Source organism: Mirounga angustirostris, unplaced genomic scaffold, assembly GCF_029215605.1.
Source record: "Mirounga angustirostris isolate CCGP_5_RB_7025 unplaced genomic scaffold, mMirAng1.0.hap1 SCAF_6, whole genome shotgun sequence".
NCBI classification, from domain to species: domain Eukaryota; kingdom Metazoa; phylum Chordata; class Mammalia; order Carnivora; family Phocidae; genus Mirounga; species Mirounga angustirostris.
The window spans coordinates 53063586-53081144 of NW_026991714.1; the positions used below are offsets into that span (position 1 = coordinate 53063586).

A 17559-nucleotide genomic window follows, 5' to 3' on the forward strand; every position below is an offset into this window, starting at 1 on the left:
GTAAGAATTACTTTGCAAAAGACTTAAATGCAAAGCAGAGGAGTTTGCTCAAATTAATTATATACATTACAGATCGTAAATGCAGATTTCTCAGTGATAGGAATTCTCTAATTGTCTTTTGAAATTCCCAGCTGAGCAATTGATACACAATATATTTTTTGAGGCTAAGAGCATGTCAATTTTATTTCTGTTGAAATCTCATTTGAGGGACAGTACTGATATTCTTTTGGTGCAGATCTCCTAAAGATAGATTCTAAATTTTTGGTACAGGGTCTTATAGAAAAATGATCTGTAGACACTTATGGAGAGCACAGTATTAAGAGTAGAGTTGTCGAGGGCGCCTGGGTGGTTCAGTTGGTTAAGCGACTGCCTTCGGCTCAGGTCATGATCCTGGAGTCCCTGGATCGAGTCCCGCATCGGGCTCCCTGCTCCGCACGGAGCCTGCTTCTCCCTCTGACCCTCCCCCCTCTCATGTGCTCTCTCCTTCTCTCTCTCTCAAATAAATAAATAACATCTTAAAAAAAAAAAAGAGTAGAGTTGTCGAATCAATATGTTGCACACCTGAAACTATCGTTAACATTGTGGGTCAACTATTCTCAAATAAGAAAAAAGAAAGGAGGGGCACCTGGGTGACTCTATCAGTTAAGCCTCTGACTCTTGAAAGCCTGGGTCATGATCTTAGGATTGTGAGATCGAGCCTTGCGTCAGTCTCCGTGTTGGGCATGGAGCCTGCTTGAGATTTTCTTTCTCCTTCTCCTTCTGTTCCTCCCCACTCTAAAAAGAAAAGAAAAGAAAAGAAAAATGATCGCACAAATTGAGGTTACTTATGTGACATTTAGTTTGTGATTCTCACAGGAGCTCAAGAAAAATTTGGTTAAGCCAAGTTTATTAATGTGCCTACAATAATTTTACTTTTTGGCCATCATCTGCATGTCCTCTTGGCCTAATTTCTGGAATAGATGAGCTTGTCAGTGTTATTTGAAGAACTTTCTTTCAGAAATTTACTACCCAAATCCGAATAGTGCCCAATAGGTTAATGATAATTCCTTATATTTGTATAAAACTTCTAGCACTGTTTTTCAAGATTTGAGTATTATATGCAAAATTTAGACAGTAGATTTGGTTTGTTCCAGAAAGTTTGAACAACTTGTCAATAAACTGATTATTTTCTCTTTCCTGAAAAAGTTTTACATGAAATTTAGTACTCAGCCATGAATAACATTGATACCTCAGGTGTGATTAATAAAATTTTTTCTCGCCACAGGTTGCTTACTATTGTGTTAGTGAGCCCCATCCTGATGCATGCGAATTATGAATATAATTGGAAATGGGGAATTGTTATAGCGTGGTCTGGAATTAGAGGAGCTTTTAGCTTACTCTTGGCTCCTGATATTCATAATCTGGCTGGACAAAAAATAGAGTCACCGCAATTGGTAGGAAAAATTGTATCTCATAATTATTCATACTTATTCATTTTTATTTATTTTGTAGTACTTATCATAGTACCCAATAATAAAGTTAACCGTTTTTAAAATTTTTTAATTTAAATTCCAGTTAGTTAACATACAGTGTAATATTAATTTCAGGTGTACAATTTAGTGATTCAATATTTACATACAATACCCGGTTATCATCACATCAAGTGCCCTCCTTAATCCCCATCACCTATTTCACCCATCCCCCCACCCATCTCCCCTCTGGTAACCATCAGTTTGTTCTCTATAGTTAAGAGTCTGTTTCTTGGTTTGCCTCCCCCTCTCTCTTTTTTTCTGCCTCTTTGTTCATTTTGTTTTTTAAATTCCACATATGAGTGAAGTCATATGGTATTTATGTTTCTCTGACTGACTTACTTCACTTAGCATTATACTCTCTAGCTCTATCCATGTTGTTGCAAATGGCAAGATTTCATTCTTTTTTGATGGCTGAGGAATATTCCATTATATGTGTGTATGTGTGTGTGTGTACCCACCACACCTTCTTCATCCATTTATCAGTCGATGGACACTTGGGCTATTTCCATAGTTTGGCTATTGTAGATAATGCTGCTATAAACATTGGGGTCCATGTATCCCTTTGAATTGGTATTTTAGTGTTTTTTGGGTAAATGCCTGGTAGTACAATTGCTGGATCATAGGGTAGGTCTATTTTCAGCCTTTTGAGGAAACTCCATACTGTTTTCCATAGTGGCTGCACCAGTTTGCCTTCCCACCAACAGTGCAGGAGGGTTCCCCTCTTTCCATATCCTCACCAACACCTGTTATTTCTGGTGCTTTTGATTTAAAGCCATTCTGGCAGGTGTGAGGTGATACCTCATTATAGTTTTGATTTGTATTTCCCTGATAATTAGTGGTATGGAGCATCGTTTCATGTGTCTATTGGCCAGCTCTATGTGTGCTTTGGAAAAATGTCTATCCATGTCTTTTACCATTTTTTGGATTATTTGTTTTTTGGGGGTATTGAGTTGTATACATTCTTTATATATTTTGGATACTAACCCTTTATCAGAGATGTCATTTGCAAATATCTTCCCCCATCCCTCCCACATAGGCTGCCTTTTAGTTTTGTTGATTGCTTCCTTCCCTGTGCAGAAGCTTTTTATTTTGATGAAGTCCCAATTGTTTATTTTTGCTTTTGTTTTCTTTGCCTCCAGAGACATACCTAGAAAGAAGTTGTTATGGCTGATGTCAAAGAGGTTAGTGCCTATATTCTCCTCTAGGATTCTAGTGGTTTCCTGTCTCATATTTAGGTCTTTCATCCATTCTGAAGTTATTTTTGTGTATGGTATAAGAAGGTGGTCCAGTTTCATTCTTTTGCATGTTGCTGTCCAGTTTTCCCAACACTATTTGTTGAAAAGACTGTCTTTTCCCCTGGAATATTCATTCCTGCTTTGCCAAAGATTAATTGACCCTATAGTTGTGGGTTCATTTCTGGGTTTTCTATTGTGTTCTATTGATTTATGTGTCTATTTTTGTGCTAGTTTTGATCATTATAGCTTTGTAATATAACCTGTACTCCAGAATTGTGATGCCTCCAGCTTTGCTTTTCTTTTTCAAGGTTGCTTTGGCTATTTGGGGTCTTTTGTAGTTCCATACAAATTTTAGGATTGTTTGTTCTAGCTCTGTGAAAAATGCTGGTGTTACTTTGATAGGGATTGCATTAAATGTGTAAATGGCTTTGGGTGGTATAGACGTTAATATTTGTTCTTCTAATCTATGAACATGGAATATCTTTCCATTTCTTCGTGTCCTCTTCAATTTCTTTCATCAGTGTTTTATAGTTTTCAGAGTACTGGTCTTTCTCCTGTTTGGCTAAGTTTATTCCTAAGTATCTTAGAGTTTTTGGTGCAATTGTAAATGGGATTGATTCTATAATTTGTCTTTCTGCTGCTTCATTATTGGTGTATAGAAGTGCAACAGATTTCTATATGTTGTTTTTGTATCTTGTGACTTTACGGAATTCATGTAGCAGTTCTTTTTTTTTATTTTTATTTTTAAAATTTAAATTCAATTAGCCAACATATAATACATCATTAGTTTTTGATGTAATGTTCAATGATTCATTAGTTTTGTATAACACCCAACGCTCATCATATCATGTGCTCTCCTTTGCCCATCACCCAGTTACCCCATCCCTTCACCCACCTCCCTTTCTGCAACCCTCAGTTTGTTTCCCAGAGTCAAGAGTTTCTCATGGTTTGTCTCCCTCTCTAATTTCTTCCCATTCAGTTTTCCCTCCCTGTCCCTATGATGCTCTGCGCTATTCCTTATATTCTACATATGAGTAAAACCATATGATAATTGTCTTAAAAATAAGGAATGCTTCACAAATTTTCATGTCATCCCTGTTCAGGGGCCATGCCAATATTCTCTGTATCATTCCGATTTTAGTATATGTGCTGCCGAAGCAAGAACTCGTGTATCAGTTGGAGCAATTTTTTGGTGGACCCATTGGGTTTTCTATATAGAGTATCATGTCATCTGCAAATAGTGAAAGTTTGACTTCTTCCTTGCTGATTTGGATGCTTTTTATTTCTTTTTGTTTTCCAACTGCTGTAGCTAGGACTTCCAGTACTATGTTGAATAACAGTGGTGAGAGTGGACATCCTTGTCTTATTCCTGACCTTAGGAGAAAAGCTCTCACTTTTTCCCCATTAGTATGATGTTACCTGTGGGTTCTTCATATATGGCCTTTATTACATTGAGGTATGTTCCCTCTAACTCTACTTTCTTGAGGGTTTTTATCATGAATGGATGTTGTACTTTGTCAAATGCTTTTTCTGCATCTATTGAAAGGGTCATATGGTTCTTATCCTTCTTTTTTTGTTAATGTGGTGTATCACATTGATTGATTTGTGAGTATTGAACCATTCTTGCAGCCCAGGCATAAATACCACTTGATCCTGGTGAATGATTCTTTCAATGTACTGTTGGATTCAGTTTGCTAGTATTTTATTGAGAATCTTTGTATCCATGTTCATCAGGGGTATTGGCCTGTAGTTTTCTTTTTTAGGGGAGTCTTTTTCTGAGTTTTGGTATCAGGGTAATGCTGGCCTCATAGAATAAATTTGGAAGCTTTCTTTCCTTTTTTACTTTTGGAATAGTTTAAGAATAGGTATTAACTCTTCTTTAAATGTTTGGTAGAATTCATCTGTGAAGCCGTCTGGCCCTGGATTTCTGTTTGTTGGGAGATTTTTTATAACTGATTCAGTTTCTTTGCTGGTTATCAGTCTGTTCAAGTTTTCTATTTCTGCTGGTTTCAGTTTTGGTAGTTTATATGTGTCTAGGAATTTATCCTTTTTTTGTTCAGGTTGTCCAATTTGTTGGCATATAGTTTTTCATAATCTTCTCTCATAATTGTATTTCTGTGGTGTTCTCTCATTTGTGATTTTGTTTTTTTGGGTTCTTTCTCTTTTCTTTTTGATAAGTCTGGCTAGGGGTTTATCAATTTTATTAATTTTTTCAAAGAACCAGCTCCTGGTTTCATTGATCTATTCTATTGTGTTTTTTTAAGGTTCTATATCATTTATTTCTGTTCTAATCTTTATTATTTCCTTCTTCTGCTGGCTTTATCTTCATTTGTTGTTCTTTCTCTAGTTTCTTTGAGTGTAAGGTTAGGTTGTTTATTTGAGATTTTTCTTGCTTCCTGAGGAAGGCCTGTATTGCTATATACTTCCCTCTTGTGACCACTTTTGCTGCATCCCAGAGGTTTGGGACTGTTGTTTTCATTTTCATTTATTTACATGTAGTTTTAAATTTATTATTTGATTTCCTGGTTGACCCATTCATTGTTTAGTAGCATGTTGTTTAACCTCTGTGTATTTGTGGTATTTCCAAATTTTTTCTTGTGGTTGACTTTAAGTTTCATAGCATTGTGGTCAGAAAATATGCATGGTATGATCTCAGTCTTTTTGTACTTGTTGAGTTCTGATTTGTGGCTTAGTATGTGATCTATTCTGGAGACTGTCCCATGTGCATTTGAACAGAATGTGTATTCTGCTGTTTTAGGATGGAATGTTCTGAATATATCTGTTAAGTCCATCTGGTCCAGTGTGTCATCCAAAGCTATTGTTTCCTTGTTGATTTTCTGTTTAGATGATGTGTGAATTGATGTACATGGGGTGTTAAAGTTCCCTACTATTATTGTATTATTATCAATTAGTTCCTTTATGTATTATTGTTTTATATATTTGGGTGCTCCCATGTTGGGTGCATAAATAATTACAATCATTAGATCTTCTTGTTGTATTATCCTTTTTATTATTATAGAGTGCCCTTCATCTCTTGTTTTTATTTTAAATTTTAGTTTGTCTTATATATATATATATATATTTAACAAAAACAACAAAAATGATTTATTTGTAACACAGCCTAGTCTCCATCACTTCAGCACAGCATAGTAGAAAAGAGTCACAACTGTAAGCATCATTTAGTCTAAGGCAGAACCTCATGCCCTCTGAACAGCAAACCCATCTCTCCCCAGAATCCAGCCCAGAGCCAAACTGAACACACAAACAGGCAAGCCCAGAATGAAGTTGGCCCCAGGTCTCAGAACATCTCACCCTTTCCCCACAGCCCTTCAAGCTTCCTGGCTGCAGCCTTCTACCTTCCACCCCCAACTGGGCCAACTCCTAGCCTCTGAGTCACCAGAGAGCTTTCTTTGTGGGATAATTAACAAGGATTTAAGTGTTATAGAAACAATGCCCTGTGAAATCCATTGTTCCCCAGAAGGTTTAAAATGACTCTCCATTCATAATCCTAATCACCAATGACAGCTCTTCCTTTCTTCACCATAGATGCAGGCAGTTTTGAAGTGATTATCCTCACAGCTCCATACTCAGTGTTTCCTATTAACTTTATTAAAGGCTATTCTCCTCACCCCAGGGTAGGAAGGAATCTCTACCCTTGTTGAGGGTATCCATTATTTTGTCTTCTATATCACTCTTTTTTTCCTCTGCCTTTTTCAGCCTGTGTTCATTGCTTCAAGCCTGTTTCCGGTCTCAATTATTACATTTTTCATTTCTGACAGATTCCTTTTTAACTCTATTATCTCTGTGGTAAGAGTATCCCTGAAATCTTCTATTCTTTTTCCAAGCCCAGTGAGTATCTTTATGATTGTTGCTTTAAATTCTCTATCAGGCATGTTACTTATATCTGTTTCACTTAGATCTCCGGCTGTGACCTTATCTTGTTCTTTCATGTGGGATGAATTCCTCCATCTTGATATTTTGTCTAAGCCTCTGCTTTCTTCTCTGTGTTAGAAAAGCCAGTTATGTTTCCTGCTCCTGAGAGTAATGGCTTTCTGAAGAAGAGGTCATAGAGTGTTCAGGGTCTGGCACTTCAGAGAGTGTCTCTGGTGTGTGTTGTGTGCACTCTGCTGTTGTGTTTTGGCTGCTGTATCCTTCAGACCAGTTGTCTGCAGAGGCTCTCCTTGCCTGCAGTGGGCACTTGGCCAGAGTGTAGTGAGTTTCATCTAGGTATGCTCTGGTCTGCTTGTTAAATGAGACCTGATACTACTTCCACTAGAACTGTACCCCTGCAGAACTCTGGTCAGGAGACATGTTGAGGGCAGGGACTTCTGCTGGCCTTCTGGGGAAGGGGCTGGCCGTGTTGGGACAGAGGCAGGCTTGATGGAGGGCAGGTGTGCCAGAGCGCAGGGGGCTGGGACTTGGCATAAGCAGGTTAGGCAGCCACTGTGGGCACTGTGCTGCCTCCTGAAGGTGGCTCTGTGTTTATGCTGAGGGGCAGGGGAGGGAAATGGCACCTGCTAGCTCCTTTGTCTCCAGAGAGAGGTGTGAATCCTGCCTCTCAGGTAAGGCTCCAAGAAGAGTGAGTTATCTCCCTGCTCTGTGCCCCAGGCATTCTTCAGATGCTATTTCCATGGCATCTGCCCCCAGGTTGTCTGTCTGTCTTCTCTCCAGGAGTAAGGCAGCTCCCTCAGGGCTCTATCCCAGCCAAGCCGGCTGGACTTTAAAACTTGTCTTTAAGTCCCACTTGTAGCCCCTCTCATTTTCCCAGCCAATGACTTTAGGGAAGTATTCCCCTTGTGCATTCCCCCAAGTGCCTCTCTCTCTCACCTTTCTCCATGACCAGGGCTCCCTCTCCTCCACAGCACTTACAATCTCTTTCTCCCCCAAACCACCTCTCTGTACTTCCTATCTTCCTTGATGTGGCTTCTTCTCTTCCTTTAGTTGTGGAGTTTGTTCTTTCAGTCTTCAGGTTGATTTCTGGGGGTATTTAGAGTGATTTGATAGTTATCTAGTTATGTTTGTGGGGACAAGATGAGCCTAGGGTCATCCTACTCCTTCACCAACTTCTCTCCCTTCTCCCAAAGTTAACCATTCTAAAAATTAGATTTGAAAAATGTGTTCTTTTAAGTAGAAAGGGACTTTCAAAGGAAAGTTTGTTTATGTTGACAGTATGAAAGGGACCAACAGTCAAGTAGTGGTTAATGGTGTGGGAATCAGATGGACTTGGGATCGAATCCTGGTTCCACCGTCACAGGCTGGGTGACCTTGGGCAAGTTTCCCAGATTTGTGGAACCTCAGTTTCCAGTTGAGGATTGAGATGATACTTAGTAAAATACCTGCCACTTAGCAAATGCTCAATAAATGTTACTTACTCTCCCTCAAAGCCTTTTCTTCATAGGCTAGCTGGTGGATTTCTGGGCAATCTGGTGGTGGCAATACCTGTGATACTGAGCTCCAGGGAAGACCCAAAGAGCCCAGTGCATCTGCTGACAGTGTTAGAGCCCCTTGTCATTTGTGACAATACTGTGTGAGCTAGCTGGAGAAGTTGCTAAAAGTTGCTAGAAATCCCCAGGACACCCCCACCATCTCCAAGTCAGATGCATATGAATTCCAAACCTGCTGTTGGAGGGAGAAAAGCCACTCAAATAATGTGAATTAAGAACACCTGCCCACCTCCCAAGAAAATTTAATCTGCAGGTAGATTTACAGAGTTTCTTGATATTGGCTGATTTCCAGCCCAGGGTTTTCTCTTTGTCATTTTGCTTCTGTTCCAAAAGACCCCAGCAGTACAATATAAAAATATAAAAATTTCTTTGGGGGATCAGTTATCACCCTCTCCATCTTGCATGTAGAGAAATCAAAACAAAAAGAATAGCATGTTAGGGAAAGAACTCAGGTACCCTAACTCCCAAAAGAAGTTCTTTTTAAAATGGAGTATTATATTCCTTACCATCTTTCCTGAGGATTTGCACTTTTTATCTATAGACATCATGCGGGAATTAATTTGGAGTTCAAACCAACCTGTGGTTTTGTAGAGATTTTGGGTCCTTTCATGGCCCAAAGGAAAAGTATCATAACCAACATCTGAGCTCCTTCAATTTTCTTTTGTGCAAGGAATCAGCCTAAAATCAAGTCAACAAAATGTTAACTAACATTTGATTATCCCTTACAGTATTTCCCAAATCTACGTGATGTTACACCAACCCCTTTATCGCCACCCCAGACCTACACAATCAGAATCTTCAGGGAAGAAAACCAGAAGTTGGTATCTTTTAGAAGAACTTCAGGTGCCTAGTGTTATTAGTCAAATTTGGGAAACACTCTCCAAAGGACATATTGCTATTAACTCCAGTTTCTAGTGAAGGACATTGAGGCTCAGAATGATTAAGTCAACTGACCCCAAATCACATGGCTAATAAGTGGCAGGGCCAAGACCTGCAAAAGCGGTTGTTTTTACTTCTGCGCAGTGCCTCTCAAGACCCCACCATGGTTTCTGCAGGTTTCTTCAGAGCCTCCTGGGCAGCTTTAGTAAATGCTGGTGGCAGATACCCTTTCCCATCCCCGCTGTGGTCACCACTGCCTGCGGTTGTGGGCTTTCTCCCCAGCCCTGCAGGGATGCCTACCACTTTGCTAGCTTTGCAAGGCTGCTGCTGAAAGCAGCAAGGGTGGGGAGCTCTTTGATCAGTGTTCTTATCCCTCCCAGAAATTACAAACTCTTTTCTCATTCACATTGAAAACTAATATCTGCTCCTGTGTATTATATTCAAGCAGTGTCCACAAAACAACCCTTCTGCCCCAATTTACTTATCAGAAGCAGGATTTAAAAATGTGGATTAAGATAGAATTTTGTTGTTGGTGGTTGAACAATGATTCCCTTTGGAGAACTTATTCATTTTTTTGGTTCTAACTGTGTATTTTATTTTTTAGTTTATATTGTATGTACAGGTAATATCACTAATGACTATGGGAATAAATTCATACATGATGACTCATTCAGCCAGGACACTAGGTAAACTATATCTATCTTTCATTAATTAACTGGGGAAAATAATGCAAATAGATTATTGTTGGGGATCATGGGGACATTTCTTATGGAGCTCAAGGAATTGATTATGAAATCATTCATTTTCTTTCATTCATTATTTATAGATGCTGTATTAATTGGGATATTGGTTCAGCCAGTTTAACAGAAACCACATTCACAGTGGCTTAAATAAGATAGAGGACTTTCTTTTCCTCTCCATCAAAATGTCCAAAAGAGTGGGATGGTTCTGCTTCTCTTTTATTTCTCCTCCAGTCCCTGGGGTGGTGTTCTTGTCTACAGGGTGGAAGCTGGCTCACTACCACTGTATCTTCAATCCAATCAACTAGAGAGGGGAAATGGGGAGATGGGTGGCAATGGAGGGTAAGCAGCTTACTTTTAAGGGCACAATCTAGAAATTGTATGTATCATTACCACTCACATTCCATCGGCCAGAATTTGGTCACATGGTCATTCATGAGTAAAAGAAGCTGTGAAATATTATCCCTATCTGGTTGACCATGTGCTCAGCCAAAACCTGGAGATTCAGTTGGTAAAAGAAGAAGGGGAAAATGGATATTGGGAGACAGTCAGTAGGCTGTGCCACAGTTGCCTATTTCAGAAGACATTTGAGGCCAGTGATAATAAAATGCATAAATATGAGAAAATCACACAGAGACACATGGTCAATAGAGAAATCTAGGATAAGATCATTGGTGGCAGTACAGTCAAGCAGGGATGGAGAAGATGGAGTGGGATTACACGAAGTCTTAGAATAGGGCCTTAGTATCATTCACTATCCCATGGCCTGGTCTTTAGCTCTGCTGGTGCGTGATTCTTTCAGTGTATCTAGAATTGATTAGAATGCTGGAGATTTACTGCACTCACAGGAAAATGTGGATAAAGCAGAAAATCAATTTATTAATTTATAATGAGGATGATTTATTTCTATGTCTGAAATAATTGTGATCATTATTCAGGGGGTTTATCTCTAAATACCAATTTCCTTGATAAACAAAACTAGTAGTAAGAAAGTTTCTTGGAAAGCATGGACCTAATGAGAGGTCAATGGAAGGATGATGTTGAAGGAGAGTTCTTCTAAACAAGGAAATAGCCTGGTGAATTTACCCTCTCCTACCCATGAGAGACATCAACTCTCTGCTTGTGTCCTTTCACAGTCATGCCCATTTTTAAAACTGACCCCACGAAAACTATAGCAGAACTTCCTGTTATTGCCCACCTCAAACCCAAGGGCTCCAGTATGTAAACTGAGTTAGGAAATGGGGCAGATTTTTGGTAGCTCTCCTTTTCCTCAGTTATGGATTTGTTCTTTTTCTCAGTAGAAAGGTATGCTTTGTCATCAAAAGCCTACACTGGAGCATGAGTAAAGTTAATTTGATCTTTGAAGACTTTCTCACACTCCCCTTCACACCAATTCCTTTGACTCCCAGGAATCCAGACCCACTCCATTCTCTTTGCTTAGGATATAACATCTGGATTTCTCCCATGCTTCTTTTCTTGTGATTCCTCTCATTCTGACTCTCAAAGGCAAGGTCAATCAGGGGTTTTAATGTCATGGTAATATTTTTTCTATTTCTTCCCTTACAAAAAAAAAAAAAAATATATATATATATATATTTATTTATTTATTTATTTTTGAGAGAGAGCGTGTGTTGTGAGAGCAAGGGGCAGGGGCAGAGGGAGAGAGAATCCCAAGCAGGCTTCACACTCAGCATGGAGTCTGATGTGGGGCTCGATCTCAAGACCCCAAGATCATGGCCTGAGCTAAAATCAAGAGTTGGATGCTTAGCCAACCGAGCCACCCAGGCGCACCCCCCCAATTTTTTTTATTGTAGTAGTTAAACCTAAAAATTTTTCATTATAAAACAGAAGTATATGATAAGATCTTTCTCCCCTCAGAATCCATGCTCATCCTTTCTAGAAATACTATGTGGCACATATTTAATACTGACAGAGTTGAGTTTTATCAGTAAGAGTTTCAAACCAACTACTTCTGTCTAGTCTAAGGCTTTAAGAGATTCCCTTCTCATACTCTTCCAGATCATCTTAAACACAGAGTTCATTCAAATGTATTGGTGCCACCAAGTGGCCACATACACTCATGTTTCCCCAGAGCAACTGGAAAGTGGCAGGTGCTCCATCATATGGGTAGGATATAACTAGGCAAATGAGAAAAAATTTCTTCTGTGTGGTCTCAGCCATGGGAATTTTTAATCTAAAGCTGACAACTTCTAACTTCAGCCTACAGTCAAATGTATCTTTGCTCTGGACCACAGTAAATCAAGAGGGATATGCTTCCAGACCTTTGGAATCCTGAAAATTTCAAATACCATCATTACACACAGTGTCCTGTAGAGAATGAAGTAAAGTTAAGCTAAACATTTAGAACTCATTTTAACTCTTTATGAGACCTTTCATGTGCAATTATGAAGAGAGAACAATTTTATTGAGATGGAATTCCAAGTGAGCAGACTAAGTTCATTCACTAATTAAATTCCTTTGGGGGGCACCTAGGTGGCTCTTTTGGTTAAGCATCTGCCTTGGCTCAGGTCATGATCCCAGGTCCTGGGATCAAGCCCCGCATCAGGCTCCCTGCTCAATGGGGAGCCTGCTTCTCCCTCCCTCTGCCTGCTGCTTCCCCTGCTTGTGCTCTCTCTCTCTCCGTGGAATGAATAAATAGAATCTTAAAAAAAAATAAATTCTTTTTGGTGAGTGAGCCTCACAGCTATAACTTCAAATTCATACCTCAAGAAGATAGAAATGGCTACAATTTTTGGAACATGTAGATTTGCTGGCCAGGAAACAGATATACTAAATTTGAGGGATCTCTATTGTAGTGAACTTTATATTTCAAAATTTAAAAATTTTTATAAGATTCAGTTGGAGAACTTGTTCAAATGCAAATTCCTAGGCCAAGCTGATTCTCTAGGTAAGAGGTGGAGCCAAGGAATTCGCATAGCTTAATAGGCAGCCTTCCAACCTGTAGAAGACAGGAGTAGTTTCCTACACCTTGAGAAATACTGATTGGGGACCTTGAAGAAGCAAGTCACGTCTCTAGCTAACAGGAATGAAAGGAAATGAATAAAGCATTCCTTAGCAGTTGAGTCAGATAAAGTTGAGCTCTGCAGCCAGAAGAAACAGATAGTTGGGTAATTTTCTGGGAAATTTTGAACCAAAGGTTATCCTTGCTCCAAGCACTATGGTTTGGCTGTGCAGGTGATTCACTACAGCAAGATTTCACTACACCTTGCAGGATTTTGCCTCTTCTTGCAGTTTTCACTGTATTCTATTAAGATCCTTGCTTTTTTTTTTTTGGTCACAGGTTTGTGTGCTATTTCCCTCCCAAGGCAAATGGCCATGCAAAATGCCATTAAGCACATTCAGGAGATAATACAGAACACAATAACACTGTTCAAAACAGAAAAAATTTTGACAAATGTTAATTGGACCTTAGTAGAAGAAAAAACAAAGATTGAATACAACATTCCTGTGAGTTGATACCTGGAAAACAAAAATAGTCCTCCTTTTCTCCTGGGTCTGCCTCTCCTGCTTTAGTTTATTATAAAAAAACTTGATCCTGCTAATGAAATGTCAGAAAACTAAGGACAGGGGATATACTTACTAGCTTTGCTATCTTGGTGAAAAGACTTTGAATTCTCTCTAAAGAGAAGGTCTTGGTTATCTGGCTTTATTTGCCAAATATAGGAGAATTGGTTTTTACCCACTGGCTGATTTAGTAACTATGAATGGCCTCTGCCAAGCTCATGTTTCCAACCATTTGAGGAGTTATTATAAAAAGCAGAAAACACAGGTTGTTTCAGAGAGCAGTCAAGCATAGACAGGTTTGGGGGAGAATCTGACTTGCAAATCTCCCCACATGAATTGTTACTTTACCACAATTAAAAGCAAGATTTCTCATACAGAGAGCAAACCCAGTTATACATAGCCCTTCATTTTAGCAATTCTGATTTGAGTTATTGGAATCATTGTTGAGTGATGTGTTTAGCAGCTCCTATATATTTTAGCTTATTAACTTTATCTCCTTATGTTTTCAAACTTAGTCTGATCCTTATCATGTTTCACATGATAACAAAAAGGAGGAGGAGTCCCCAACAGAAGAAGTTTTAATAGAAGAAGCCAGATTGCATGTAGCTATAATACAAATGGTTGGTACAGTTCACATAATCTGCTTTCTATTTATTTATTTTTAATTCTTGCAATGCTCTTATTTCTTACATAAGGCTTTCAGGTGACTAGAAAAAATATTTTTTCACCTTTTGATAGTGTATTGGTTATTAAAGTTTGCTTTATTAAAGTTAAAAAATAACAATAAATGTCTTAGGCTTTAAGTTCAAGTCACAAATTTATTATTCTGTTTCTAGGTCTAGTAGTTTTTAGCAGTTGACTTTTGAGGGGTCTTTGAATAGTATTTGGTGCCATTTATGTACTTATTTAACTAAGCATCTTCAAATATTTGAAACTGCTTTTATAAATTTAATGTATTTGAGTTTTTTTATATAAAATTCTCTAAAGTGCTTTTTTAACTCTTGCAAATCTAATACATTAAAATAAAACTAGTGAATCAAAAATTCTCTTAAAATATTTAAGATTTAAGATTAAATGTTTTAATATAAGGAAGATTGTACTTTTAAATAAATAAATATATATTATTATATATTATATAACTTATATTAAAAATAAGGAAGAATCCTAGGTAAAATCAAGTTTAAATCAACTTATCAAATTGTATATTTTACATTGGGGTTGTAATCTAATAGGACAAATTTTATTCAATATTACAAGTACACAAAAATATGCCCATATATTCATTATGCCCAGAGTCCATTTTTTTAAATTTTATTTTAAAACTTATTATGAAGAATTTTTAACATATACAAAAGTAGATATAACACTGTAATGAGTCCCTATGTACCCATCACCCAGCCTTAAAAACCAACATGACTAATCTTGCCCCATCTGCAGCCTCATTCACTACTCTTCTTTCCATATTATTTTGAAACAAATCCCAGATATCATATTATTTCATCTGTAAATACTTCAGCATGTATTTCAAAATTTTAAACCCTTTTAAAAAACATAGTAAATATTAATATTGTACCTAGAAATTAATAATAGTTCCTTAATAACATCAAATATCAAGTCAGTGATCAAATTTCCAATTGTCTCAATGTGATTAATGTGTATTTTCACAGTTTACATACATATATTTAAAGATTTATTTATTTGTTTTTGAGAGAGAGAGAGAGAGCGCGAGCGCAAGAGGGGGGAGGGGCAGAGGGAGAGGGAGAGAGAGATTCTCTTGTAGACTCCCCACTGAGCATGGAGCCCAGCATGGGGCTGGATCTCACAACCCTGAGATCATGACCCTGAGCCAAAATCAAGAGTCGGACCCTTTACCGACTGAGCCACCCAGGCGCCCCTCACAGTTTGTATTTTTAAAATTGAATTTGTATTTGTATTTGTATAATTCCAATTACATTGTAATTAATGGATATGCCCTTTAAGTCTCTTTTAACCTATAAATTCTTTCTTCTCTTTTATTTTTTTTGTTGAAGAACATATTTCTCCTTAATACAAAAATATTAATACTATATTTTCCTTTTTCAAGCATTTCTAAACTTAATTTAAAATATTCTCAGAGTTTGAAAGTTTCTTACCCAGGGCAGTACAGTGTGGTCACAAATTTTTTGTAGAGCCTCCTATTAAGAGGCGGTGCATATATCCCTCCCTGCTACCCCTATCTCATTGAATTTGGGCTGTTCCTATGTCTTGTTTTGACCAATAAAATGTTTCAAAGTGACTTTGGGAATGTTAGAGCAAAGCATAGAGCCTATGCTTTGAGACGATTTACAGCTTCCACCTTCTTCTACTTTGAATACCAACCTGTGATTATCATGTGAGGAAACTGGCTTGCCTCTGAAGAATGAGAGGCCACATAAAAATAAACTGAGGCATGCAGCCAGGAGTCGGTACCCTACTAACAGACTTGTAAAAAAGGCCATGTTAATTCGAAGGTTGAGGCAATAGAGCCAACCTCTCAATGGTAAGAGATGCAAAGAATTTGTGACCATATTTTTGTTTGTTTGTTTTTTCTTGGATGCTTCCCCCCGCCCAGTTTTACTTTGAGTAATAATTGACTTACATTACTGTATAAGTGTAATGCATACAGAATGATGGTTTGATTTACACATATTGTGAAATAATTACCATGGTAGTTTTCACTAACGTCCATCTTCTCATATAGATAAAAGAAAAAAAAAAGAAGAAAAGGAAAACAAATTTAGGATGTAACCATATTTAATATGTCACAGTGTGCTCGCTGGCCATAAATATTTATACCCTCCTATAAACAAAATACACTTATCCCTTTCTAAGACCTCCACCACCACACACACATACCAAGCTTCATCTTATTATGGTATCAGACTCAAAGTCCAGTATCTCATGATCTGCATTTGGTCTAGGTATGCTGAGGCTCCTTGATTGCATCTCTTTAAGTATTATTCCTCTTGATCTGGAGAGCTATGAACTAAGAAACAAGTTATCTGTCCTCCACCCCACTCCCCAACATTTAGCGCCAATCAACAGACACTTCTGTTCAAGAAGGGGAATAACAGGAAATACTTATTAATCACTGGCCCATGGCAATTCTGAAATCCAGCTGGGAATATGCACCAGAGCACCTTATTCTTTACATTTCCATAGGAAATAATCTGTTTGTAGCTGACTGGCCTTTTCAGCCTGATTTCTGTCAGTAGAAACTTGGGATGTTTCTATTCATTTAGAATAATTTCTGTCTTTTTTAGTCCAACGTGGTACAATTTCCTTAAAAACGTGTGTGTTTTCAATCAATCTGATTAGAGTCTACTCCACAATTCCGTTTCAGACGGGCCACATGTCTGAAGATAAGAGCCCGAGAAAGCCTTTTGTCTGCTTGAGAAGACAGTGTGAGTGCCGGCTTTAATCTTTCAGTGGACTTCACAAAGAGTCTTCAGGCACACCCTTGATTTGATCTTGAACCCAAGGCCATATTTTACTGTCAGCGCTCTAGATTTGATCTTTACTTTTAGATCTTTTGCCAGCTGGAGAGACTGCAGATGAGAAACAAGTTTAATTGGCAACCTGGCAAATCACGGACTCTAGATTTTCTCTAAATTCTGCTGCAGAGTAAACTGCTTCTCCTTGGTTTCTCTCTCTCTCTTCCCATGCTTTATCATAAGTAGCTTAAACAGTTGATAGTTTTAGTATTTCTAGAATATTAGATATCTAGAAATATTCTTAGTAGCCAAGTTCACTGGGCACATTTTCCACCTTCCAAGTGGCCTCAGGTGACAGTATTGCCCATTGTGGGGCCTCTTCATTAGCACGGCTGCCTCCCTTCTGCCCCTTAAAACAGTTTTTGCACTGCTCTCTGACTCTGCTCACCCCCAACTCCCAAAGCTAATGTCACATGTTTTACCCCTTTGTTATGGAGGCTCTGCACAATTGGTACTGATTTCTGTTTTGGTTAACCTTTGCTGTATGTCAAACTAGCCCAAAATTTACTGGCTTAAAACAATGGCTTATTATTTCTCATAGTTCTGTGGGTTAGCAATCTGGATGATTCTGTCATCAGTCTTGGCTGGGAGCATTCATGTGTCTGTGGTCATCTCATAGTTCAGTGGGACTGGAGAGTCCAGAATGTCCTCATTCACAGATTTGGCAGTTGATGCTAGTTGTCTTTCAGAGTACTTTGGTTGTCTTCCATATG

General features: G+C 38.2%; 1 protein-coding gene and 1 non-coding gene across 2 annotated transcripts in view; one reads left to right on the forward strand and one right to left on the reverse strand.

The window, feature by feature from the left end:
• Window positions 1-17559, forward strand: part of SLC9C2 (solute carrier family 9 member C2 (putative)) — a 103098-nt gene that overhangs the window by 27671 nt on the left and 57868 nt on the right. Inside the window, exons 9-12 of the mRNA XM_064595527.1 lie at window positions 1265-1433; window positions 9674-9755; window positions 13111-13277; window positions 13850-13954. Coding sequence (XP_064451597.1) covers window positions 1265-1433; window positions 9674-9755; window positions 13111-13277; window positions 13850-13954 — 523 coding nt within the window. The remainder of the gene's footprint in view (window positions 1-1264; window positions 1434-9673; window positions 9756-13110; window positions 13278-13849; window positions 13955-17559) is intronic.
• LOC123847202 (U6 spliceosomal RNA) lies at window positions 3805-3911 on the reverse strand. Its single transcript, XR_006791454.1, has one exon. It is a non-coding gene; the product is annotated as a U6 spliceosomal RNA (small nuclear RNA).